This window comes from Peromyscus leucopus, chromosome 2 (assembly GCF_004664715.2).
Source record: "Peromyscus leucopus breed LL Stock chromosome 2, UCI_PerLeu_2.1, whole genome shotgun sequence".
Lineage (NCBI taxonomy): Eukaryota > Metazoa > Chordata > Mammalia > Rodentia > Cricetidae > Peromyscus > Peromyscus leucopus.
This window is the reverse complement of record NC_051064.1, coordinates 15,010,815-15,037,087: the sequence shown is the minus strand read 5'-3', so window position 1 is coordinate 15,037,087 and position 26,273 is coordinate 15,010,815. Positions and strand designations below refer to the sequence as shown.

General features: G+C 39.4%; 1 protein-coding gene across 4 annotated transcripts in view; it reads left to right on the top strand.

Annotated features, from left to right (window-relative positions):
• The window catches only part of Nbn (nibrin), a 36,355-nt gene extending 10,743 nt beyond the window's left edge, over nucleotides 1-25,612 (top strand). For 3 of the 4 annotated variants that reach the window (XM_028871624.2, XM_037202386.1, XM_037202385.1), the window contains exons 6-16: nucleotides 358-475; nucleotides 1,427-1,620; nucleotides 3,908-4,005; nucleotides 9,289-9,418; nucleotides 11,665-11,937; nucleotides 13,115-13,556; nucleotides 15,815-15,886; nucleotides 18,954-19,106; nucleotides 21,075-21,188; nucleotides 24,564-24,613; nucleotides 25,445-25,612. In XM_028871624.2, coding sequence (XP_028727457.1) covers nucleotides 358-475; nucleotides 1,427-1,620; nucleotides 3,908-4,005; nucleotides 9,289-9,418; nucleotides 11,665-11,937; nucleotides 13,115-13,556; nucleotides 15,815-15,886; nucleotides 18,954-19,106; nucleotides 21,075-21,188; nucleotides 24,564-24,613; nucleotides 25,445-25,472 — 1,672 coding nt within the window. In that variant the 3' untranslated portion in view covers nucleotides 25,473-25,612. The remainder of the gene's footprint in view (nucleotides 1-357; nucleotides 476-1,426; nucleotides 1,621-3,907; nucleotides 4,006-9,288; nucleotides 9,419-11,664; nucleotides 11,938-13,114; nucleotides 13,557-15,814; nucleotides 15,887-18,953; nucleotides 19,107-21,074; nucleotides 21,189-24,563; nucleotides 24,614-25,444) is intronic. The other variant, XM_037202384.1, reaches the window with a different exon arrangement.
• The last annotated feature ends 661 nt before the right edge of the window (nucleotides 25,613-26,273 follow it).

The following is a 26,273-nucleotide window of genomic DNA, read 5'->3' as shown; positions in this document are numbered from 1 at the left end:
CAGATAAAGCTTTACCAAGAAAATGAAAAACAAACAAAACCCCAGAAAATACTGGTTTTTGTTTGCTTCTTCTTGGTTTTGTTTTGTTTTGTTTGACAGGCTCTCACTATGTAGCCCTTACTGGTCTCTCGTGTTGTAACATGTTCTATCAATTACTCTAGTTCATAATGTAGGCCAGGTTAGCCTCGAACTGATTCTCGCTTCTACCTCCTGGAGATACAGACATATGTCATTGTGCCTGGCTCAAGTAATATTGGAACTCAACCTTTTTGGTATCAGGTAGTCACTGGATTCACAAATTCAATAGTCAGCATGGAGAAGAGTATGTTTTTAGAATGTATTTTAATTATTTTACAGTTTTTACCCGCCCATTGATGAACCGACCATTGGAAATAGAAATGTCGATCTATCAGGACGACAAGAAAGAAAACAAATCTTCAGAGGGAAAACATTTGTGTTTTTAAATGCCAAACAGGTAATTTTAAAGCTAGAATACATTAGTTTTCTTTTCTTTTTCTTTTTTTTAATTGTATTTATTTTTTTTGTGTGTATGGATGTTTTGTCTGCTTGTGCATCACATGCCTTGTACCCTTGGAGGTGGACGTCAGGTACCCTGTGACTAGAATTACAGACAGTTATGAGTTCCACCCTTATGGCTACTGGAAACTGAACGCAGGTCCTCTGGAGGAGCATTCAGTGTTCTAAGTCACTTAGGCATCTGTCTAGCTGCCACATTAGTACTCTTATTGGCAGATGCTAGGGCTTTTCATTTTGGGGTTTGTGTAGATGTGTGAAATAAGATAAAAAGCTGCTTATGTGCTAGAACCTGCTCTGCTCATGTAGCTGATTATGGTTTTTTTTTTTTTTTTTTTTTTTTTTGGTTTTTCAAGACAGGGTTTCTCTGTGTAGTTTTGGTGCCTGTCCTGGAACTCACTCTGTAGACCAGGCTGGCCTCGAACTCAGAGATCTGCCTGGCTCTGCTTCCCGAGTGCTGGGATTAAAGGCGTGTGCCACCATGGTATTTCTTAACACTGCCTGATTGGCCTGTTTAGTTTATGTGGGTACCATAGTGGGAGAGACAGAAAACATTTAAGTCCTACCTGGTTTAGCTAACAGAACATTTGTGGAATGTCTTTTGTGCTCCAAAATGTGGATTTCGGGAGTTTATGTTATAGTGGCACAATCACGCAGGTGAATCAGCCCTTGGAGAACTGTGGGAGTGTGGTGAGAAAACAGTGTCTGAGTGTGGACTATATAGTGGGGCCGCTGATCTAGGGTTTTCAAAGTGGAAGCTCCAATTGCCCACTGGGAAGGAGGATGAATTCTTCTCTTAATTGCCAAGTCCAATTTGTACATAGTGAGAATGTGCTCCAAAGCCTCGCTGCAGCTGATGCTTTGCTTGGTGAAATGTTTCTTCCATTTCTAGCATAAGAAATTAAGTTCAGCAGTTGTTTTTGGAGGAGGGGAAGCCAGACTGATAGCAGAAGAAAATGAAGAGGAAGAGAGTTTCTTTTCAGCTTCTGGAATTTGTGTTGTCGACATAGGAATAACAAATACACAAATCATAATTACTGACTCCCAGAGGAAATGGATTCATTTGATAATGGATGTGCTTCAAAGGTACATAATCATTCTTCACTGGTTAAAAATGCAAGTAGATTTTATATGCAGCCCAGTTAATGTAAATGTGTACACAAAGGTTTGTCATGCCATGTACTTAAGAATTGTGCTTTGGGGTGCTAGGTGGTGGAATATCTATATAATTCTATCTAGATATTGTCTGCCTTTTGCTCCTTTAATGAAATTTAAAGAATTTGCTGTGTGTGTGTGTGTGTGTGTGTGTGTGTGTGTGTGTGTTTTGAGACAGAGTCTCACTATGTACCTCTGGCTGTCCTGGAACTTACTATGTAGACCAAGCTGGTTTTGAACTCAGAAAATACCTTCCTCTGCCTCTTGAATGCTGGGATTAAAGCAATATCCATCAGCTTCTTAAACTTAATGAACTAGTAGTTTTTATGCACAGTATATTGAAGCTGGTGTTAAAACTCAAAAAGTAAAATACTTTCTAAAAGTACCTAGAATCTAAAAGTTTTCCATTCATAATTACTTGTACGTACACATTACATATACTAATATATGTAATTCCATATATATGTATGCCTATATGGGAAAGTATACATATACTTACATGGACTAGTATGGAGAAGTAGGGAAAATGTCAGCTGTTTTCTGTTGTTTTGCTTTGGATTTGTTTTTGTTTTTTGTCTCAAACCTGCTGTGTAGCCAAGGATGACTTTGTGCCTCTGATCTTTTTGTCCCACCTCCTGTATGCTGGGATTACAAGCTTAAACCACCATGCTGATTTATGTTAGGGATCAAACATAGGGTTTCATGTACTAGTGATAGGCAGGTACCCTGCTAATTGAGTTCCTCTCCATCCCTGATGTACAGGACTCTCCTCAGAGCCAAAATGCTGCCATCTTCATGTCTAATTGAGCCAATCAAAAAAGATCATCACAGCTGACCGTTTTTTTTTCTTTTTTTCTTTCTTTCTTTCTTTCTTTCTTTCTTTCTTTCTTTCTTTCTTTCTTTCTTTCTTTCTTTCTTTCTTTCTTTCTTTCTTTCTTTCTTTCTTTCTTTCTTTCTTTCTTTCTTTCTTTGTGGGGGAGTGGGGTGAGTGAGGGGAACAGGGTCTCACTGTGTAGCTCTGGCTGTCCTGGAACTCACTATGTAGACTAGGCTGACCTCACACTCAAAAAGGTCTGCCTGCCTCTGTCTCCAGAGTGCTGGGATTAAAGTCATATACCGACACACCCCACCATAGTTAGGCTTTTTGACTGCTGGTCTTTCCTCATAGAAGGACCCTCAGTGAGTATTTAGCTACCCCTCCCAGCCAGCTGTAGCTAATCCTGCACTAATTGAATGGAGAGGGTAGAGGATATAGACTGGGAAAGACGGTCTTAACTTTTCATACATCTCTTCTAGCCCTAAAGTCTTATTTTTAGTGCATTTATTGTTATAATTATACATGCAATAGAACTCTAAATTGAGAACACATAAAACATGTCATATAATTCAGACTACCACAACCATTTAAAACAACTCTTCAATGAATATTAAAAGGTGCTTTGTAGCTTAAAATTTAAGTAACAGTTTCTATATAATGTTTTTAAAAATTATACTAAGTATTCTGTTTTATAAAATCATCCATATTGTAGAATAGAGCAAACAGAGTCCCCATGAAACTCTTGAATGAAGTACTTTAAGCCAACCTACAATTCCAGTACCCTCAATGCTGAGGTAGGAGGATCACATGAATTGATGAGTTTGAGACTAGTTATTTGCAGCATAGCAAAACTCTATCATCTCAATTCCTCACAAAGATGCCTGAAAGACGTATGGTGAGTTGTAGTTCCCCACAAAGATGCCTGAAAGACGTATGGTGAGTTGTAGTTCCCCACAAAGATGCCTGAAAGACATATGGTGAGTTGTAGTTCCTCACAAAGATGCCTGAAAGACATATGGTGAGTTGTAGTTCCCCACCTCCTTGCTGTCTTTTCTACTGGGGATCAGTGTAATCGTAGATTTGTATATGACGGTCTGGTTGTCTCTAAATGGTACTATTTGCTCATTCTAAAAATTATCCTAGCAGTGTAGAACTAGGAAGACTTCCTCCTTTGCTGTAGCCCCTGATCTTACTGATGATGTTGCTGGAAAGTGATGGCTTGTCTACAATATTGCCCTAGTGAGGAATTTAAAAATGCTTTCCACATTTCAAGTTATGTCCATACCATAAAATTTTAGTGTCTCTTTGGGAAGAAAAATAGATTTGTCACACTTAATATTATGTTAATGAAAGTTGTTAGTTTTAGTATATTACTATGTTTAAACCATTTTATTCTCATAGGCATGGTCTTAGACCTATTCCTGAAGCAGAAATTGGATTGGCTGTTATTTTTATGACTACAGAGAATTACTGTAATCCTCAGGGCCAGCCTTGTACAGGTAAATAAGACATTTTATTGATGGTTTAGAAAATGTATATATGTATATATTTATTTATATGTGTACTTTACTGTTATACTTATGAGGTGTGGCCATACCTTCTTTTAGAACTCATCTATTTATACATTCATTCATTTACTCATTTAATACATAGTTCTCCCTAATACTGGGTGCTGCTTGTCAGTGAGTAAAGTGAGCAGGATCGGATTCAGACTGTGAACAAGCACAGTACACACTGCAGTTCAGGACAGCGAAGCACAGAGACGACCAGGCTGTGTGACCCTACCTGGAAGTGTGCTGACCTGGCCTGTCTTCAGAGAAGGGTTCACTGAGGACATGGCATTCAAGTCTCCTGCAGCCTGACCTGCTTAGGCAAGGCGGTGGGTGATGTGGGGATCTGACATAGAATTCCAGGCAGAAGGATCAGATGGCTCTTGTGTAGCAAATAGATTTTAGGGGTTCAGAGTGCAAGTGCAGACTTAAGTAGAAAACTACTGTGGAGCCACTCAGAGAGGGCCACTAGTATTCCTTTGGTGTCCACAGGTTCCACCAAATTACTGATCCAGTCAAAATTATTCAGTCAAAGATACTTAGAATGGAGGCAGGGAATCATAAATTCAAGGCCAACTTGGGGCACATATGAATTCCAGGCCAGTCTAGACTATATAGCAAGACCTCAGTTTTAAAAAAATTAAAAAAAAAAAAAAGAAAAAAAAAAACAGAAAGTTTTGTGTCTATATGTATCAGCTTCTTTTTCTTTTTCCTGACATTAGTCTCCAACAAACAGGACAATAATTGACTTAACATTTTCAGTGTAAGTAATCAGGATCTGATACATCGATACTGTGCCATTTTTAACACAAGGGACTTGAGCACCTTGCATTTTTAGTATCCATTGTAAGGAACAGTGTCTTGGAATACTGGACACCTAGGGATTACTGTATGTTCCCATACTTGTTTTGGAAATAAGTTGATTCATTTATAATTATTATTTTTGTCTTTAAAGAATTTTTACTTTTTTTTTTTTTTTTTTTTTGGTTTTTCGAGACAGGGTTTCTCTGTGTAGCTTTGCGCCTTTCCTGGAACTCACTTGGTAGCCCAGGCTGGCCTCGAACTCACAGAGATCCACCTGGCTCTGCCTCCCGAGTGCTGGGATTAAAGGCGTGCGCCACCAACGCCCGGCTAGTTTCTACTTTTATTTTTGAGATTATAATTACATCATTTTTGTCTTCCCTTTTCTCCCTCTAAACCCTCCCATATATTCTTCTTTGCAGTCTTTCAAATTACTGGCCTCTCTTTTCACTAATTGTTACATGCATATATGTGTACATGCATACATATTTCTAAATACAACCTGTTCAGTCTAGTAATGTTACTTGTATGGTTTCAGGGCTGACCACTTGGTACTGGATAACCAGTTGTGTCTTTTTCCCTAGGAAGACTTTCTCCCACTCTCAGCGTTCCTTGGTTGCCTGTAGTTCCTTGTGTAGGACTGAGGCCTCATGGGCCTTCCCCTGACCACAGCAGCCTGTCTCTTGTTGCCCTTCCTTAATCAGCTCATGTGTAGGCAGTCATGTTGGTGAGACTTTACAGGTGCAGCTTCTTATGTCACTAGGAGATGCAATCTCACAGCAGACTCCTTGATCGTCTGGCTCTACGGTAGTCCTTCCTCTTCTGCGATGCTCCTTGAGCCTCAGGTGCAGGGGTTGCTTAGATGTTTCCCTGGGGACAGGGTACTTTAGAAAGCTGTGCATTTATTTTTCCTGATAGCTTTTTTTGCCTCCTTTCATGAGCAGTTATTGAACTTTCATATTCCTCACTTACACTTGTGGCTTCATTTACAGTGTAGCCTACTAAACAATACCTGTGAAATTGGGTGCTATAATTTAATGTGTTTTGCAACCTCAGTTTAAATGGATAGAAAGTATTTTAAATTAGAATTTGGAAGGAGTGAGCCACTGAGGACTTAAAGACCAGGAATCAATTAGGTGTATAGACTATCAGTAATACTGATTAGTAATGAATTACTGTTGCCCGTTGCAATAACAGAAGCTAAAGTAAGAATTTTACATGCATCATTACATTTAATTTGAAACAGAAGTCTGTTTTAATATAAGATGTTTTATACATTGCATAGGAGAGGGAACTAACGTGTAGAGAAGTTAGCACATGAACCCGGGGAGTTCACACACCAGACGATCCGTTCAGACCGATTCTTAGGTCACAGCTGTTGGGACATTGCACTGCTTGGTTTCAGGTGTGTGAGTGAAGTATGTTTGTTTCCGCTCCCACTAGGTAAGCTTCACGAACATACATTTGAAGTGCTTGGCAAGTTTTAAATATGTCACCTAACTTCTTTTGCTGGAGTTCTCTTCTGATTAATATTTTCCCAAAGTTTATGACTAAAATTCTCAGAGTTTACCCTTAGATTAGAAGCTAGAAATTAGCTGGGCAGTGGTGGCACACACCTTTAATCCCAGCACCCGGGAGGGAGAGCCAGGCAGATCTCTGTGAGTTCAAAGCCAGCTTGGGCTACCAAGTGAGTTCCAGAAAAGGCGCAAAGCTACACAGAGAAACCCTGCCTCGAAAAACCAAAAAAAAAGAAAAAGAAAAAGAAAAAAAAAAGCTAGAAATTAACTCTTCATTCTTCTAACAAGAAAACTGGTATAGATACTTAAATATCACCACATTTTTGGAGAGACTATCCCATCCTATCTGTTAGAAATCTGGGAGCTGGAGAAATGGCTCAGTGGTTAAGAGCACTGGCTGCTCTTCCAGAGCATCCAGGTTCAATTCCCAGCACCCACATGGCAGCTCACAACTGTCTGTAACTCCAGTTCCAGGGCATCTGACACTCTCACGAAGACACACATACAGGCCAAACACCAATGCAAATAAAATAAAAATAAAATTAAAAAAAAAAAATCTGTCCAACTTTTTAGAAATAGCACATGCTGTTTGTTTTCTTGTTATTTGGAGGATGGGAACCAAATTTATCGATAATTTAAGACATAAACAATAAACATGAAACCAGAGCTGCATCTAAGTCAGTAGCCTCTCTTGTCCTAAACCGTGTTTGTGGCATCTGTCTTCTGTTTCTGTTTGGAACACAGATGCTCAACTATATGTACACTGCAGAAACAGTTTTTACTGAACATTTGAATTCTCCAGTTCACAGTATTCTGGGAAGTGGCCGAGGCATTGGGTGTTTTGATTGGTTGTAAGTTTGCATTTCTATACTGACCTCAAGAGCCACAGGATTTGAATGTCTGGGAAAGAACTGGGCTAGAGAGACCAGTGTATGAGGAGACTCGGACTGCAAGCTTCGGGCAACCTTGATTCTCCTCTCCGTGTCTCATTGCTCAGATCAGAAGCTCACCCTCAGCCATGCCTCTGCTGTGGCTCTGCTCCTTCCTGTCTGAAGCCACTTCCCTTTTGAGGGCTGCAGTGGTTCCTGGTAATGGTTCTCCTTCCTACCATACTCATCAGTAAGGTCCATGCTTCACTGCCCTAATCGTATCACCGTCCTTTTTTCTGGAAACTTGTATTCACCACTCGTTGTGAACGGAACCCTTTGTCTAAACTAAGGCTCCTTGATAGTTTGGCTGCAGCCCCTCTCCTTCAGTTCTCACCACTTCCTGACGCCTCTACAGAATACTTAATGCCTTCTTCATTTTTTAGTTCTACACTTCATAACTTATCACATTTAGCTCCTGTAATGCCAGGGCTGCCCACCAACTCATACTTGTTTCACACCTGTTTACCTCTCATGGAGCTTTTCCAAGTTCTTACGACTTTCATACAAGTTAGAAATAATTACTCCAGTCACTTTTATTTTTCTCCAACTACAGAGTTTATGCGGTTAACTAATTGCTTGCATGCCTCTTTTAACCCAGAGCATGGTTGTTAGCTCCTATCAGCTTTATACCACCTGACAGCAGCAAATGATTTGTTACAGTAGGTATAAATGTTTGTCTAACTGAGTTAGGTTACTAGTTCACCAAGTTATCTTGGCAGTGTGCACCAACAAGCCTTTCCATCCGCTGTTTGTGTGTGGAAAGGCCTCAGAGCCATTGATCTCTGGATTGAGAAAGCGAGAGGTAGAGCTGGCACTGTAGCTCGGAGACTGAGTGCTTGCCTGCACATGCAAGGGACTGGGCTCCACCCTCAGAGACAATGAGTAACTAAACAGACGTTATAAAAGCCGGCAAGTAAATAGAACAAGTATCCTGCAGTAGAAAAAGAAGAGTAAATAAAAACTAAACATAAATAACCAGAAGCTTCCTTTAGTAATGCTATTAAGTATTATTGGTGTTGGTTCATTCAGTTTAGCAGTTGTATTATGCTGTGACCCTTTAATACAGTTCCCCATGTTGTGGTGACCCATAAAGTTATTTTCATTGCAGCTTAATAACTGCAGTTTTACTACTTTTATGAATCATAATATAAATATCTGATATGTGACCCCTGCGAAAAGGGTATTACGTAAATATAAGATGCTAATAATAAGAGATACTAGATATGTGAGAAACCTCTGAACTAATGGCTCAGCTTTTCTATAAATCTAAAGCTTATTAAATTAAAGCTCATCATAAGATTTTTTTAAGAAGCCACCAAATAAGGTGCTGAAATTGTAGCATTCCAAAGACAGAGGCCAGAGGAACAGGAATTCAATGCTAGCCTTAGCTACATACAGAGTTCAAGGCCAGCATGGGCTTTATGAGACCCTGTCTCCAAGGGCAGGGGGGCAGATGTCAAAGCTGAGAAAACTGGAGATTTTAAAACTATCAGTGCCAAACTGATCCTGCATTTGGCTTTTGACTGGCAAATGCAGCTTTCTCTGGTGCATGATTTCATACAGAAAGCAGGCCATGGAAGAGAAAGTGTGCTCTCTAAGTAGTCCCTCCGCTGTCTGCTCATCCTCGAGGTAGACTTGGTTTGGCTCTCATTTAAATGGTTTCATGCCAGTAGTGCTGGAGTCTCCTTCCTTCCCCTTCTCTTTTTCTCTTCGTATTCGTGAGTTTGCATTTTAATTAGTAAATGTGAATCAGTGGTTGTTTATATACCTGTGATGGTGTTAACCACTAGGAGTAAAGAAGTGAGTATGCTGGATGAGCAGGAGAAGAGCGAACAGTGGCACAGGCCTACTAGCTTCTGGTTTCCTGTTGCTGTCCATATATCAGTTGATTTTGCCCCCAAAACAGCTTGAGGATTTTATAATTGTTTCCATGTTATATGTAATGATTGTGACTTTTTTTTTCTTTCCACTTGCATAATGTACAGAATTAAAAACAACAACTCCAGGACCAAGCCTTTCCCAAGGTTTGTCAGTCAATGGAAAAATAATGCCAAGTGCTCCAGTGAATATGACAGCATATGTAGCCGACACAGAATCAGAGCCAGCAGATACATGGTAAAATACCTTTGTTATCATGTTCTTGTTGTTATTTTATCAATTAATAGCATATTTAAGAAAAATGTGCTCCCTTTCAAGTCATCATTTTGGAGATAAAGTATGGGAGAAGGGAATGCCAAAGAAAATGATACCTTACAGGGATCAGCAAATTTTTTAATAGTTTTTTTTTTTAGATTATAATTACATCAATTTCCCTCTTCCCTTTCCTCTAAACCTTCCCTGTACTCCCTCTTTCAAATTCATAGCCTCTATTCCCTTTAATTGTGTGTGTGTGTGTGTGTGTGTGTGTGTGTGTGCGCGCACGCACGCACGCGCGCTCCTGAATACATAATAACAACCTGCTCAGTTGGTATAATGTTACTTGTGTGTACATTTTCAGAGCTGACCATTTGGTATTGGTCAACCATTGGTGTGCGCTTCCCCGGGGAAGACTTTCTCTCACTCTCAGCGTTCCTTATTTCCCTGTAGTCCTTTCAGCTAGGAAATCCGAATGGAACTGTGAGCTGTTGGTCTGTGTTATAATTACGTAACTCTGCTGTTGTAGAATAAAAGTCGCTATAGACAGCGTATGGCTGAGTGAGTATGGTGGTGTGGCAGATCTGATTTAGCCTGCAAACTGTACTCACTGCTTTAGGGTAATTTTTATTATTCCTTCAAATGTATTTGAAAAAGAGAAAGAATTTGTGATTGATGAAATAAATTTGAAATACAGTAGCCCCTACTTACATGTACTTTCAATTACCCTTAGTAAACCATTGTCTAAAAATATTGAATGGAATCACTGAAATTAGAAATTCCTAAGTTTTAACTTATGCTTCTGAATAGCATGATAAAGTCTCTTATCTCAACATTGCTAATGCTGTGACCCTTTGATACAGTTCCTCATATGTGGTGACCCCCGACCATAAAATTATTTTCATTGCTACTTCATAACTGTAATTTTGCTACTGTTACGTACTGTAATGTAAGTATCTGTTTTCTGATGGTCTTTCACAGGTGACCCCTGTGAAAGGGTCATTTGGCCCCCAGGTCAAGAACTGGTGCCATGTTATCTTACCTAGATGTGCACTGTTCCTTTGTCCAGCTCGTCTCTACTGTATGTGCTACACACCTGCTGTCGCTACTGGCTGTTGTGGTTATTGGATTGAGTGTCGTAGTGTTTCAGTGCTTACGTTCGTGTAATTTTTACATAGTCGTCTGATGCTATCACACAATGCCGAAACCATTCAGCTCTCTTCATCTTAACCACATAGTGCTTATTTTGTGTTGTATCGTAAGAAGGGTGGGCATAGTGCAGTAAGATATTTTGGGAGATACCACATTCGTGTAACTTTTATTATAGTGTGTTGTAATTCTGAAGTTTTTATTTATTTATTTATTTTTGCTTTTTAAAAAATTTATCTATTTTTATGTGCGTTGACATTTTTGCCTACATGTAGGGTGTCAGAGCCACTGGAATTGGAGTTACAGACAGTTGTGAGCTGCCATGTGGGTGCTAGGAATTGAAACTGGATTCTCTAGAAGAGCAGCCAATGCTCTTAACTACTGAGCCATCTCTCCAGCCTCAATAATTGTTGTTTTATTAGTTACTACTATTAATCTCTAATTTATAAACTAGTGGCATGTATACATAGAAAAATGTATTTATAGAATTTGACTCTATTATTGGTTTCAGGCCTCAAGACTCTGATGGTCTTGAAATGTATCCCTCATGAAAAGTTGCTTGAAAGACAGCTTTATTTGGTTTTCAATCATATTTTACAAAACAATAAATGTCTTTAGAATGTTTTTCTAGTAGTCTGGAGTTGTATAGCAGAAACTACCATCTGGTTAGATAGACTCATGTCAGTCTGTCCAGGCTGATTTAAATGCACCATCATGTGCGATACTGGAATAATAGGAGTTTCTCTGGTTTCTGTATTTTACTATAAGAACCTTACATGAAAACAATTTTAAAATAAAAATGATATAAACTAGCACCTAGTTTAGTCTCCAGGAGGCTACTAGGTTAAGGTCGTAAGTGTGCTTGGCAGTTATTTCTAGGAGCACGTGCCTGGAGGTGTGTGCTGCCAGGAGGGGTACCATGTCACCCTTCAGGCCTTGGGTGGTGGGTGTGCTGCTTTCTTGGATTGGGAAGATACATTAATTTAATTATTATTTAATCTTCTGAAGTTGTATTTATCAGAAAATTTAGAGAACAATAAAAATTGCTAATTGTTTGCCTTTCCTTCCTTTTCCCATAGTATGTCTTTGAGTGAAAGACCAAAAGAAGTAAAACTCACCGGAATGGAACAAAACTTTAGAAAGCTTTCACCGGAAACTTACAGCATACAAGAGGCCCCCAAATCAAGCTCCAAAACCAACAATGTGGCATCAAACACCCTGGGTAGGGAAAAGACCCAAGACTATCAGCTTTCACCGGTGAACTGCCCTGCTGCTAATAAAAATAAAGACTGGAGTTCTCAGAAGCAGCAGAACTCCATCAAAAACTACTTCCAGCCATGCACCAAAAAAAGGTATGTTGTCAGTAATTCTTCAGCTGTCTCTGAAAGAAATGGCCAGATAGATGATTGTAGTGTAGTGTTTTCTTTAGCTGGAAAGCTTGTATTTCTCTCTCTCTCTCTCTCTCTCTCTCTCTCTCTCTCTCTCTCTCTCTCTCTCTTTCTCTCTCTCTCTCGTGTGTGTGTGTGTGTGTGTGTGTGTGTGTGTGATAGAACTCTATGAAGGTCAGAAGACAACATGTAGGAATCAGTTCTCTTTGCACCCTTAGCCCGGCTGCAGACTGTTAGGATTAGTGGCCCTCATCAGCTGAGGCATCTCGCTGGCCCAGTGGTTTGATTTCTGAGCTCATTGCATCTCAGTTTTGTCCTAATCTCCTTCACTAGGCTCATTATATAGACTGCACTTCGGTTTTGTTGTTGTTGTTATTTTCATCTTCCTTCTACTTTAGCTTTTGGTTTTGGGTGCTGCCTTCTTTAGGAAAGATTAGCCAAACCTAAGTTCCGGAATCATCTTTCTTGTATTTTTTTATAATAGCCTATCTTGCAAGGTCAAAGAGTAATTTACTTTATTGTAATCCTTAATTATTTCCTCTCAGCTTCCTCAGACCTGTAACTTTTTCTTACCCTTTGTTTGCAGCCAGCTCTGAACTTAGGTCTTTGGAAACCTAGAAAGCAGAGTACTGAGTGTGAGTCCTCTGGACTCTTGTAAAATTTTCATGAACAAAAGTATTTAGTGCTTCCTGAGAGAGCGATATGCTGTTGTATAGAGTACTGTTGTGACATGGCACATAGTGTTCAGTATTCAATTCAGACACCAGCTCTCATTAACCCATCAGGTTACAGTCCCAGATATAATTTTTATTGCCTATGAATTCCCTACACTGCTGAATAAGCTGCTGCCTTCTGCTGGTGGGTCCTGTGTGTTTTCATGTATTTCTCTTTCCCTTCACATTGATTTATGGGCTCATTCTACATTAGCAGAGAGACAGGGCTCTCCATATGCTTTAACGCAGGATCCATCAATCCTGTCAATACGGTAGAAAGATTATGAAGCATATACCATTCTAAAGGTTTGGTTTCCAGTAATACTGTTGATAGTAAGGAGTAAACCGAATGAGTCATAAATACTGAGAAATTAAACAAAATTCCTCTCTCTGATTTTGTTTTGTTTTGTTTTGTTTTTAAACCTAAGGGAAAGAGATGAAGAAAATCCAGAAATGTCCTCATCCAAATCATCAAGAATGGAACTGTCTTGTTCTCTTTTAGAACAAACCCAACCTGCTGCACCCTTACTGTGGAAAAGCAAGGAGCATCCATCTCAAAGTGAGCCTGTGGACAGGGAAGCAGATACTTCATTTGTGGGTGATACAGACATTAAACCCAGTGGGAAGAGTCCTGCCAACAAATCATTTTCCATGGAAAATCATAGACCAAAAAAAAGAAAAGAAGTCGACGTGGCCATAGAAGATGAAGTATTGGAAGAGTTACTCAAGAGTGCAGAGCCAGAGCTGAAAGTTCAAGTGAAAGTTGAAAAACAAGAGGCAGATGTCGGCATCAGAAAGAAGCCAAGGATGGACATAGGAAGGAGTAGTCACCTTAGTGGTGACACAGTGCCAGAGAGCAACAGAATTACTGTAAGTAACAGTTTATGAGATGAGAGCTCGTGTACCCCAGGCTGATCTCAAGTGAGATGCACAGCCAAGGATGGCCTTCAAGTCCTGCCTTCACGTCTTGAGTGCTGCTGAGATTACAATCTAGATTTTATACAGCCTTCGCTTCTTTACCTTCAGTTCCGTTCCAGATTGACCCACTGCACACAGTGAAGGACACAGACCTACAGAAAAATGGTTGTAGTTAGAGTCACAGAAGTCTTTGTTCTTTGTCTTTACTTCATAGTCCTCAGTACCTACTTCGTTACACATTTGTTCAGACTTCCTGTCACTCACATCATTAGAATCCAGATAAAAAAAGACAAGAATTGAGCACCATGTACCCATGGACACCGCTAAAATAGTGTTTTGTAGAGCATCAAAAGCCTTTCATTTAATATTTAAGGGTTTTGTGATAATGATATCAGACAATATAATTATTTTACTGTGGTATATGATTTTATAGCATAATTCTTTTATTCTTATTTTGCCTTTTTTAAACTTATGACAAATTGATATAAGCAAGGGTGCCGTGAAACCACTGACCTGACCCCTCTGTAATGAGGAAAGATTCTTATTGTAGATATGAGAGAGAGAATAACCAAAGGCATTTGTGGGAGTTCAGAGTAGCCATGGTTCCCTCTCTGGGGCAGAGTGGAGCCCAGCAGACAAGGATATCCTTCTGAAACAGAGAGAAACAGGGAAGCCTGCAAACTGGAATCACATGGGCACTTAGGGTAGAGGGGAAGATATTGATGTAACTAACCGTCTTATTAAATAAGAAACACAGAAACAATGTAAAGGAGAAAGCCAAGAGGTCAGAGCTCAGAGCTAAAATCTCACCCTTCCTCCTGCTGTCCCAGCTTCGCGAAAGAGACCTACTTCCTGTCTGTTCGTTTTTTTTATAGTATGTTGTTCTGCCTTCTCATTGGTTGTAAACCCAAACACATGACTGCCTCGTCACTGTCTGAATGTACAGCCCCCTAGGTCTTAAAGGCATATGTCTCCAATGCTGGCTATATCCCTGAACACACAGAGATCTATGGGATTAAAGGCGTGTGCCACCACCGCCACACTCTTGCTATGGCTCTAATAGCTCTGACCCCCGGACAACTTTATTTATTAACATACAATCAAAATAATATTTCAGTACAATTAGATTACCACCACAGGAAGATGTGAAAAGCCAGGAGGCTAGTGTAAGGCCTTGGGTATGCATAACAGGTACAAGTTAATAGAGGCCAGAGGGACCTGAGGGTTAGCATGGGCTTTGGTTTGTCACCAGATGCCCATTTGCCTGACTCCAGGAGGAAGAGGTATGAGAAGTGGCAGAAAGAAATCTGTTTCACAGGCTCCTGAGGAGTGCTGCCTATGAATGCTGTACTCCAGCCTCAGCTGAGCCTAGATTTTCATCTTGAGATATCACTGCCTTGGTCAGAGCAGAGGGTGGTATTGGGGGTTCCCTTTGGATATAACAATGACATTATAAATGAAAAATACAATGTAAGAGTTAAGAGAGCGTAAATAACCATTAGGATCTATTAAATAGATCACTATATTCTAGTACTAACTTGTTTTTAGTAAGAATCTTTTCAAAGAAGTTTTGGTTTTCATTGTATGGTATTAAAGACATTTCATTTTTCCAACACTCAGGAGTCAGAGGCAAGCAGATCTCTGTGGGTTTGAGGCCAGCCAGGTCTACATAGCAAGTTGCTAGCCAGCCAGGGCTGTACCCTGACTCCAAACAAACAAACAAAACCCCTTTTTATTTTAGGTAATTGCTGATTCTCTTTCTATGAAAGAAGTAGTATAGAGAGGATCCATGTGCCCTCCAATTGATTTTTCTAATTCCCTGGACAGCTTGATTCCATATAGCATCAAATCTAGGAATGGTGCAGTTAACCAGCCTTACTCAGTATGAGATTCTTCTTCATTTGATTTTCTTAAACCAGTGTGAGAATTCACCTTTGTAAATGCGTATAAAGGAAGGTGGACCAGCAGTTATTGATGTTCTGCCACCCAGCCAGAAACAGCACCCTCTCTATAAAATCTTGTTTTTGCAATATAGATCAACTGTTAATGCAATTGTCTGGCTGTGATTTTATAACTTTATAAAAAATCACATTTTATTAGATATTCTCTAAGTATATAACTTATGTACTTCCAGGGACACAGCATAATTGTTTTTAAGGTTTTTTAAAAGATTATGTATAACTCCTATGAACAGTGTTTTCTATTTTTAGCAAGAAGATGAAACAGGAAAGAAAGTTGAACTCAAGAGAGAACTACTATGGTCAGCAAAAGATGAAACAGCTGTAAGGAACTTTCTATTTTATTCTCACAAATGTTTGACTTAAAAGGATTATCATCATACAATTTTCAGTCAGATTACATTCTTATTAAGTATTTCCTCGTATAATTCTGGCCCATTTCCTGATTCTGCCTCTTCTAGAAATAGAATATGTTATGGCCATGAGACAATAAAGAGTATAGAGAACCTTAGGCTTAACTCTTTTCTCTGTGCTGCATGGATATGCAATCTTGAGCAAATCATTTTTTTAAGGATTTTTTTAAAATCATTTTTTAAGAGAGTCATTTGTTTATAAAACAACTGAAGTTTTTCCAGCACGGTTGTTGTTATATCAAATACAGTAATGGATGTATGATACCTGTAAATTCCAAAAGAATCAGGCCAGTTTTACCTAAGGTTTTGATTACATTCCATTATTGTCAGATGAGCCTTTTTGGGTGGCTTTATTTTTGTTCTTCCTGTCTGCACTTACCTTACATATACATACATTAAAAAAATGAATTGCTGGGTGTAACTTTTGCCTTTAATCCTAGCACTAGTAAGGCAGCGGTGGACTCTGAATTCTAAGCAAGCCTGGTCTATATAGCAAGTTTCAGGTTAGCCAGGACAATATAGTGAGACCCTTTCTTGAGGAAAGGAAAAAAGAACTAGGTTGTGTCTTGATGTGCAAGTATTAGGTTGGATTAGATTAGAAGCAAAAGGAATTGCAGATCCAGGCTGTGAATCTTAAGGCATTATAGTCATAACTAGGCTCAAACACATCCTTATTAATCAAAATCAAAATACTACAACCAATACATTTTTGCCAGTGAGAAATCAGTTTATTTCTGTTGTATAAAAACCCATGTTTCAAGATTCAAGGAACTCTTGAAAGCATTTTCTGTTTATGGTAGTGTTTCCCTGTAAAAAGTTTGTGAGATTCCTGAAGGAGTGGTAGTCAGTTGGCAAGAACATGGAGCATAGGCAGAACTTCAAAGCTCAGTGCTTTTCGGCTTTGGAAGTATTGTTTGGTGTGTAATTAGATGTAGAGAATTGGAACCTTTCTGTCAGTGATAGCCTAAGTATTGCAGCTTTGGGTGTACCTCATTGGTTCGCTGCACACACTTCTCAGATGCAGTGGTTTCACCAGGATTAAAAAAGCTGTACTGGGTCAGGCCAGCAGCAGACAACCAGTGACCATGGCCTCTTTTGGGTGCAAGTTTGACTAGTGAATGCTCTGCTCTGGAGATTCTCAGTCCATCCAGTGAAATAATTATCACTGATTGTTGTGTACAGTACACTTCCTATACCATATCACAATCTGATTGAGAAATGGCTTGTTATATAGAATAAAGAGAGGATGTATTCATATTATTATTATTATTATTATTGGTCAGCTCCTGAGGCACACAGTTACAAAGCTTTTTCACCTTTCCAATTTGCTTTTGATGCTGAACAATAGTTGATGGTCTATATTGAATTCTTCAGCAACATTTCTTGTAGTTGTAAGATCTCCTTCAACGATTGCTCTCAGTTGGCCATGCTCTCTGATGGCTGGCCACTACACTCCTCTTTTTCAAGGCTCTTGCCTCTTTTGCTAAGCCTCTTGAACCATCACTGCATTATATGTTCATTAACAGTTCTTGGGTCGGATATGTTGTATGATGTCTCTGCTGCTTTATGAGCCATTTTGAACTCAGCAAACTCACTCAGATTTGCTTTTTGTCTAGCATCATTTTTATAGTACAAAGTAAATATAAAATAAGCAGAAAGTAGTATGTCATTAGAAAAAACATGAAGCGGGAAATGTACATTACAATTCTATCTTCTGTAACCATATGTGTTAAGAATGTATTCCAATATCAAACAGCAGATTTTTTTTTTTTTCTTTTGCTTCTTTTTTTTTTTTTTTTTTATTTTATTTTATTTGTGATATATATTTTTTATTTTACAATACCATTCAATTCTACATATCAGCCATGGGTTCCCCTATTCTCCCCCCTCCCACGCCCTCCCCTTACCCCCAGCCCACCCTCCATTCCCACCTCCTCCAGGACAAGTCCTCCCCCGAGGACTGTGATCAACTTGGTAGACTCAGTCCAGGGAGGTCCAGTCCCTTCCGCCCAGACTAAGCCAAGTGTCCCTGCATAAGTTCCTGGTTTCAAACAGCCAATTCATGCATTGAGCACAGGACTTGGTCCCACTGCCTAGTTGCCTCCCAAACTGATCAAGCCAGTCAACTGTCTCACCTATTCAGAGGGCCTGATCCAGCTGGGGGCCCCTCAGCCTTTGGTTCATAGTTCATGTGTTTCTATTCATTTGGCTATTTTTTTTCAATAATTGAGTAAAACTGAAATTTATTATAAGCCACAGTCGTCCTAGGGACCTCCATGCTATATATATATATATATAGCCTTTATGGTTCTATGGGTTGTGGTCTGATTGTTCATTTTATATCTAGAATCCACCAATGAGTGAGTACATACCATAACTGTCTTTCTGGGTTTGGGTTACCTCACTCAGGATGATTTTTTCTAGTTCCATCCATTTGCCTGCAAATTTCATGCTTTCATTGTTTTTCTCTGCCAAACAGCAGATTTTTAACAGTGCAAAACTGTACTTATTACCAATGAAATAGTAGTAAATGACATAAGCAAGAGTCTCATTGAATAGATTATTAGTTAAAGACTATGTGTGTGGTCATAAAAATATAAATACAGTAGGCGAGGACTTGTAGAATGGAACTTTTAATTATCTTGATGCACAGTGTTAATGGGGAAGCAGCAGATAGTGAAGAGATATGTCAGGGGAGTATCCATAAGAAGGAAGCTTGCTGTGAGGTACTACCCAAGCCACTGTGTGAAAAATTCTGTCCGAATTGTAGCCCTCTTTTCTAGGTGAACATGCTCTAGCTGTTTTCAGTGCTGTAGCACTCCTGAGTGATTCTCTGGTTTTGATTTCAAATACAAAGTTCAGGTGCCAGGAGCAGCTCTGTTTTCCTTTGGGCACTTGGACTTTTCCTGTAGATCTCTAAAGACAGGTTGTTTCCCTTTCCTTCTGCTCCTTACCTGACTGTTTACTCCCTACTTAAGAACAGTGATGAACTTCCAGACCGCAGTGAGGAGCTCCCGAGAAGAGTGCTGCTGACTGAATTTAGGTCCTTGGTGGTTAGTAACTCCACTTCCAGAAGTCTGTGCCTGCTGAATGACTGTGATCAATTGAAGAATTTCAAGAAATTCAAGAAGGTAGGTGTCTTCATTGACTGTGTCTCAAGAGGGCCGTTGAGGTTTTTGTCAGAAACACCACACTGGCACCAAATACGAATCCAAGGAGGAGTCACTGTTTGGGTTCATCCTTGCATTTGAAATTAAGTTCTTGTTTACCGTGTGCACGTGGAGGTTAGAGGACAGCTAGCAGGAGGCAGTGCCTTCCTTCCACAGTGTAGGTTCTGGGATTGAGCTCTGACTGTCAGGCTCCATGGCTGGTGCCTCTACTCACTGAACCATCCTACCAGCCCTGAAAAGCAGGATTTTGAAAATCTATGCTATTTCTTCTGTTTCAAACGGTTAAGAAAAAAATTGCTCAAAAACAACATGAACTATTAATAAATACAGAGCATTTAAAAATGTATTTAGTGATACATAGTTCTGAGGTTGCTGTTTCCCCAACTTTAGAATTAATTAGGCTTTCTAACAACAGGTTCCTCCTGGTTATAGTGTTGATCTGCGACTTCCTAAAAGGATTCTTCAACTCAGGACTTTATGAAGATAAGGAAGTTATTTAAAGTAAATAGTCAAACTCAGTAGTGAGATTATAGGCCTTTTTATTGTTGGTATAATACATGGAACTGTGTACTCTATTACCATCAACCTGATATGTGTACACTGTATTTACATCATTTCCCTTCCCTTACTCCCTCATCTCCTCCCATATCTCCCCACTCCTATTCATTTTCATACCCTCTTTTTCTTTCTTTGTTGTTGTTAAACACACACAAACTAATATATAAACACAGCCTACCGAGTCGACTTAGTGGCACTCCTACCAGGTACTGTGAAAGTTAGTTTTCAGAAAGGAGGCTTCCAGGTCAAATCCAGCTTGATTCTTCCCTCTCTTGTGTCTGAAATGCATGGTCTCTTCAGCAAGAGGGACTTAACCTCAGCATCCAGGAGGCAACCAAGGCCAATGGCAACAGCCTATATTATTTTCGGAGTTGCTTGGCCTCCTCTGACCAGTAACTCATAGGGAGATTTCTTATGCCTAGCACTGGGGGTTTTGTTAAAGTGTGGCTCTTGGGGAGGACATTTTCATTAATGAAGTGTGACTTCATTAAAAAAAACATGCACACACATACATGTTACACCTGGAACTTGTGGTCCTCCTGTCAGCACCTCCTGAGTATTGGGATCATAGGTCTGCCCCACCATGTCCAGTGCTGGCATCAGACTCAGGGCTTCAAACATACTAGGCGGCCACTCTGTCAGCTGAGCTGTGGCTCTAGCACTGTTGTATGTTTTAATTTAAAACATTTATTTGGTTTGTGTTTGCTTATTTATTTTGTGTGTAAAGGTATCCACATGCCACAGCACGTGTGTCTGGAGGTCAGAGGACAAAATGTTAGAGTTGTGTGTCTCTTCTTCCACTCTCTGAGTCATGAGAATTGAACCCAGGCTTTCAGGTTTGGTGGCAGGCACCCTTACCCCTGGGGCCAGCCCTCTTTTTGCTTTTTGAGTTAGAGTCTTATGTGAAGTATGAGCTGGCCTGGAACTCATTATGTACCCAGTCTTGCTTTGAATTCTGTAATCTTCCTGCCTTGGCCTCTCAAGTGCTGGGATTATAAGTCAAACTTCAGAATAATAAGTTAAACTTAGAATAAGATACAGAGTTTTAAACTGTAGTTTGTTTTCCTTGAGTTGCTTTGATTGCTAGATAGCAAACTAAAGCGATTTTTAAGTGAAACCTACAAATTAAAACTATTAGGCTTTCCTTAGTGTGTAAGTCTGAGTTGCAAATCTAAATCTAGATATAGTAATAGCTAGAAAAGGAAAGGGTGCAAATGGATGGGCTGGCACAGTTTTCGGTCTTATTTACGAATAGAATATATGCATCTTTGGTGTCTATGCATGACCTACACTGTTTGCATCTTAGGTCTTCTAAGAAGTAGCTATCTTGGTTTATTGCTCTGCCTAACCTCACTACTTACTGTTCTCCAGGTGATGTTTCCTGGAGCAGGCAAGCTTCCACACATCATTGGAGGATCCGATCTAGTAGCTCATCATGCTCGAAAGAATACAGAGTTAGAAGAGTGGTTGAAACATGAAATGGAGGTTAGTAGGAGGCGAGGCCTCACCCTTTGAATCGCACTTCAGCCCTTGTGATTGTTTTTGAGTAAAGTTATTTTTTTTTTTAGTGTGGGCGGCATGTGTGCATGTGTAAGTGTGAGTGGGGGTGTACATGCCTGTGCTTGCACATGTGGAGGCCAGGGGTTTATTTCAGAAAGCCTTTTTATTATTATCTTCTTTATTTGTATTGATTTATTTTTGAGATAGGGTCTCTCACTGAACCTGGAGTGCCAGCTGGGGAGCTGTCAATCCGCTGTCTCTGTCCCCTACTCCAGAGGTTGCTTGTGTGTGCCTCGCTTTTATGTGGGTCTGGGGCTCTGCACTCAGGTCGTCATATTTGCACAGCACATCTTTGATCCACAGAACCATCTCCCTGGCCCCAGCTAAATTCTTATAAGCAAACTTAAGTGACTTTAGTTCATTCACTTAGGGAAATTAGTTCATTACAGAACGTTAAGATTAATCTGTACTTTGGGGATCTAAATAAAGTAATTGTAAATCCTAATGTAACGGGAAAAGAAATACTGAAACCACAAAAATGTAAGTAAGAAAGCTTGTCACTAAAAAGGATGGCTGCCAGGGCATCTGGAAACCTTCCACGTAGACCCAGGTGGTGGTGAGGGCCCTTCAGTCTGGGAGCGGACTTCCAGCAGTTCTGAGACTTGCCACTGTTTCCCTGAACACTCATTTCCTATTTTCCCCACAATTTCTTCCTGGAACGCCCAGTAAAATTTTATCAAGTTTAATTTTTCGTCACTATAATTTTGGTAATTCTTTTAGATTGTCATTCAGTTTACTGTCTGTGTCTTCAACACTAATGTTTACATCCAGCCAGGAGTTTTAATTTGGACTTGGATCTTTGCATTGCTGAAGTCTGTTTTGTTTTTCCAACTCTTCCTATTTTCTGCAGATATTTTTGTCAGTGATTCCAGTACCTGCAGTGCTTGTTGGTCTGTTTTTGTTTTTGTTTTCATTTGTTTTTATGTGTACAAATGTTTTATGAATACACCTTCTTTTATGGCAGTACATAAAATAATGAAGGTAGCGCCTAAGCCACAGATTACCCTGTTGAAACAGTGAGTGAATGATAATCCAGTGCTCTTTGTTGAGGAGGTATGAGGCAGTGGCGAAAGAGAGCTCCCCTCTTCCCCCTGCCCTCCCCCCCCCCGCCCCCACAGGCACCCCCCCCGCCCCCGATTCAGTGCTCCACGGTTGCTCGGGAGAGGTTAAAATGATGATCAGCTGCCAAGTGTTTCCATCTTCTGTTTATTTCACTGGGAGATAGAGGGGTGCTTTGTGGGTGCAGGTTTACACTGGCACACTCCTGGTTTGTTGCCACGGCAATTGGGTACTCTGTAAACTATTCTGCATGGCTACAGCACACATTCCTAAATGTACCACATGTCGACATCTACTTTCCTTCAGTAGTCTGTACTTTTTCTTCTTTTCTCAGCCCTTCGACTTATGCGGTGAACCCATCATAATTTTCATAGTCAGTAGGCTAGTTCTTAAAGTTTCTGTGAATTTTGGATGCTGTATATCAAATATAATATTTAGCTGGGTGGTGGTGGCCCATGCCTTTACTCGAAGCACTTGGGAGGCAGAGGCAGGCAGATCTCTGTGAGTCTGAGGCCAGCCTGGTCTACAGAGTGAGTTCCAGGACAGCTAGAACTACAGAGAGAAACCATGTCTTGAGGGGGAAAAAATTTTAGTATTCTTTGTCCTGAAGCTTTGAATTTTTTTTAGCAGCTTTTTAAACAATTATTTTATGTACATTTTGTGTCTTCCTATTTATGTTCTGCTCCTGTAGTTGAAAATGTAAAAAGAAGAGATGTGATTTCATTTTGACATTTCACAATATGGATAAAAGAAATCTGTGTAGGATTAAATCTCTACAGGTCACTGTTCTACATTTGTTTGTTTGTTTTTTTACATTACATTTTATTTGTTTTGCCTGTGTGTATGTGCCCTTGTGTTCTCACACATGTAGCATGCTGCTTTTCTCAAGTATAGGTCAGGATAACTTGAAGTAATTAGTTCTCTTCTTCTTCCATGTGGCCCAAAGATCGCTCATAGGATACATACATAATAATTATAAGATCCAGAAGTTGGCATGTATTGTGTAAGTTCTGTAGCAAGTGGTTTGGGGTGATTTGTTGAAGGCCTTCTGTTTAAATAAAGGAGATCCAAAGCCATTGTCAATGAAGTGTTCCTCGGTGTGAAGTGAGCACTAAGTAAATATTGAATAAATTGACCTTGAAAGTGACTAGGTGTGGGAAAAGAGGAATGGGGGTGTCTTTCTGGGCAGAGGGAGAAATAGGAATAAAATCAAAAGGAATTGTATGTGTAGGAGATGATTCTATTTGCGGCTCTGTTTTGATTAACAAAGCAAGCACACAGTGTCCGTGAAGAGACATGGGGTGATTGGAAGAAACCAGATTTAAGAAGTTTGCATATTTTAAGGGTCAGACTCATGAGTTGTTTTGTCTTTGGCAGATAGAAGTCATGGAGGTGTATTGAATGGCATGTGATAGGATCACACTGGACTTGAGATAGGAGCTTTATTTGGGAGTTTTTCCCTGATCCTAACTATAAAAAAGTGCTTTAGATGCTTGGTGAGGTCTGTTGGAAATGACTGTAGCCAAAAACTTCTCTGTCCTGATTTAGAAGCAAGAGGAAGGCAGACCTTGTTCTGTAATGCTGCTTTGTTTGAAGAGGACATGGTTATTGCACTTTCAAGCTCACTGTCACTGGAATCTCAGACAATGACTATGACTCAGAGCAAGTTAGACAGAATAGAGTTAATATGGGGTCTCTCTTTAAATCCCCAATTCAAAACTTACCTTGTGGAGTGTGTATGAGTGTGTGTGTGTGTGTGTGTGTGTGTGTGTGTGTGTGTGTGTGTGTGTGTGTGTGTAGGCCAGAGCTTTGGAGTATGTCCTCTCCCTCTATCATATATCCTGGGTATTGAACTCAGGGCATCAAGCTTGCAGGCATGCAGCCTCACTCACTGAGTCATTATACTGTTCCTAAGTCCTCAGTTTTAATGAAGCCCATGTACCATCATCATTTTTGACTCCAGAACATGGAACTTTCTGCCAGAAAGAGTGTTCACAAACTCAGTAAGCTAGCAGTGTTATGTTGGTTGTCTTTGATAGTGACCAGACAGTTATTTCATTACAGCAGTTTTGTAGTGATCTTAGCATGAAGTTAAAACAGAGGGATCAGCTGAATAGGAGGGCCTACAGAGGAAAAACTTCCAAGTGACATCTTGGGTATGGAAATCTGGAGGAGGACTGTATAATCAGTAGAACAGGTATTTCACTGAGCAAATGATTCACGTTATGTTAACTCTGACAGGTACAGAGACAGCAAGCGAAAGAAGAGTCTCTTGCTGATGATCTGTTTAGGTAAGATTTGATTTTTCTTGAGAAATGTACATATAATTCAGTTATGTTCATGCCAATCAAATATTTGTTTCTTCTGTTCTTAGAAGAAATCTAAACTCTTCATATAAAGAAGTTTGGTTTGTAACTGATGTATTTCTATTACCTGAGCACATATTGATTGAATTTCATGGCTATAGATTTAAAGTTGATTCAGTTTTATCATAACATATTTAAATTGTACATGGTGTCATTGAGGCAAAGGAAGGTTCCTAAAGTATTTAGATTACCAATATGTGAGGTTTTTATTACAATAGGATTAAATTTTGCGGTCAGACAAATAAGGGTCGAGACTGTTTGTTGAGTTTTAATTTGACAAGTGGATAAAAATGAAAGGTTGAATGAGATTCAAAACTGGTTTGTTTGTTTGTTTGCTTTGTGGCAGATTTTAGAGGACTTGTTAGGAGCAATTATAATTTAATACATTTTGAACATTTCTAGAAACCCAATAAGCATTGTAAATCTCTCAAATACTAATGAAGTCCCTTATCAGGTAGACATTGGCTAATACAGAGTAACATTTTTCCCAACTTCAAGTACAAGATGTCTTAATCTTTTGGTTCCTTCTACTCCTTGTGTGTATGCTGTTGTTTTAATTTTAATGCTTCATATGCTTTTGTTAATGATGATGCTTTTACCACATATTCTTTTAAGCAACACCAAGGGATAAATGGAAAGAAAATTGTTTATTGTCCAGCTTTAAGGACATTAATACTCTCAAGTGGTTACTAAAGTGATGTCCTTTTATGGGATCCCGTAGTGAAATGGCGTTTAACCCCATTTTTTCCTTTGCAGATATAATCCTAATGTAAAAAGAAGATAATTGAACTTTGTAAAGGAAGCTATAGAAACACACTTCATAGCAAACATTTATTTCAGACCAACTGGCATATGTGAATGTAGTACATAGAAATTACAAATGCTTTAAGGCTTCAACTTATTAAATAAAGCAAATAAACTCCACTCTTTTGTGTGGTAATATTGTTTCTGGGGGCTTTGTTATCTTTGTTATCTTGTCTTTATATATATATATATATATATATATATATATATATATATATATATATATATATATATATATAAATTTTAATTGTGTTCCTTACTTATTAAGTAATTACAACAGTCATAGTGCCCAAGATTCTGAAACTGCATTAAGGGTAAAGACCAGAGTCCCTTGCTGCTAACTACTTGGTTCTCTGGGTGGGGATATATCTACACCTCTGTCTATGCATATATGGTAATTACTTCCTTTGACTTGTTCTTAATAAAGTTCCTGTTCATAATACTTTTCAGGAATTGCATCTGTAACTACCTTGTTCATTTTCACTTTAGAAGATGATAGACATAGTGCTGTAGTGTTTTCTTTTCCATTTTCTGTAAGCTTCCTTAAACGGTGTGACCAAAATGGGATGACGTGAGTGCTAAGAATGTCCCCCACAGCTTACTTAGTACAAGAGATTGAGGTAATATGCAGACTTCACACCATGGCTAGATCACACAAAAGAGAGAGATGGACTCGTTTTTTGGTGCTTTTACTGAGCATAGTGACTCTGTCTTGGCTTGTTAAAGATTCAAGTATGCCTGTCTGTCAAGTTGAGGCAGTGAGGTTGTCTTCTACCTAAAA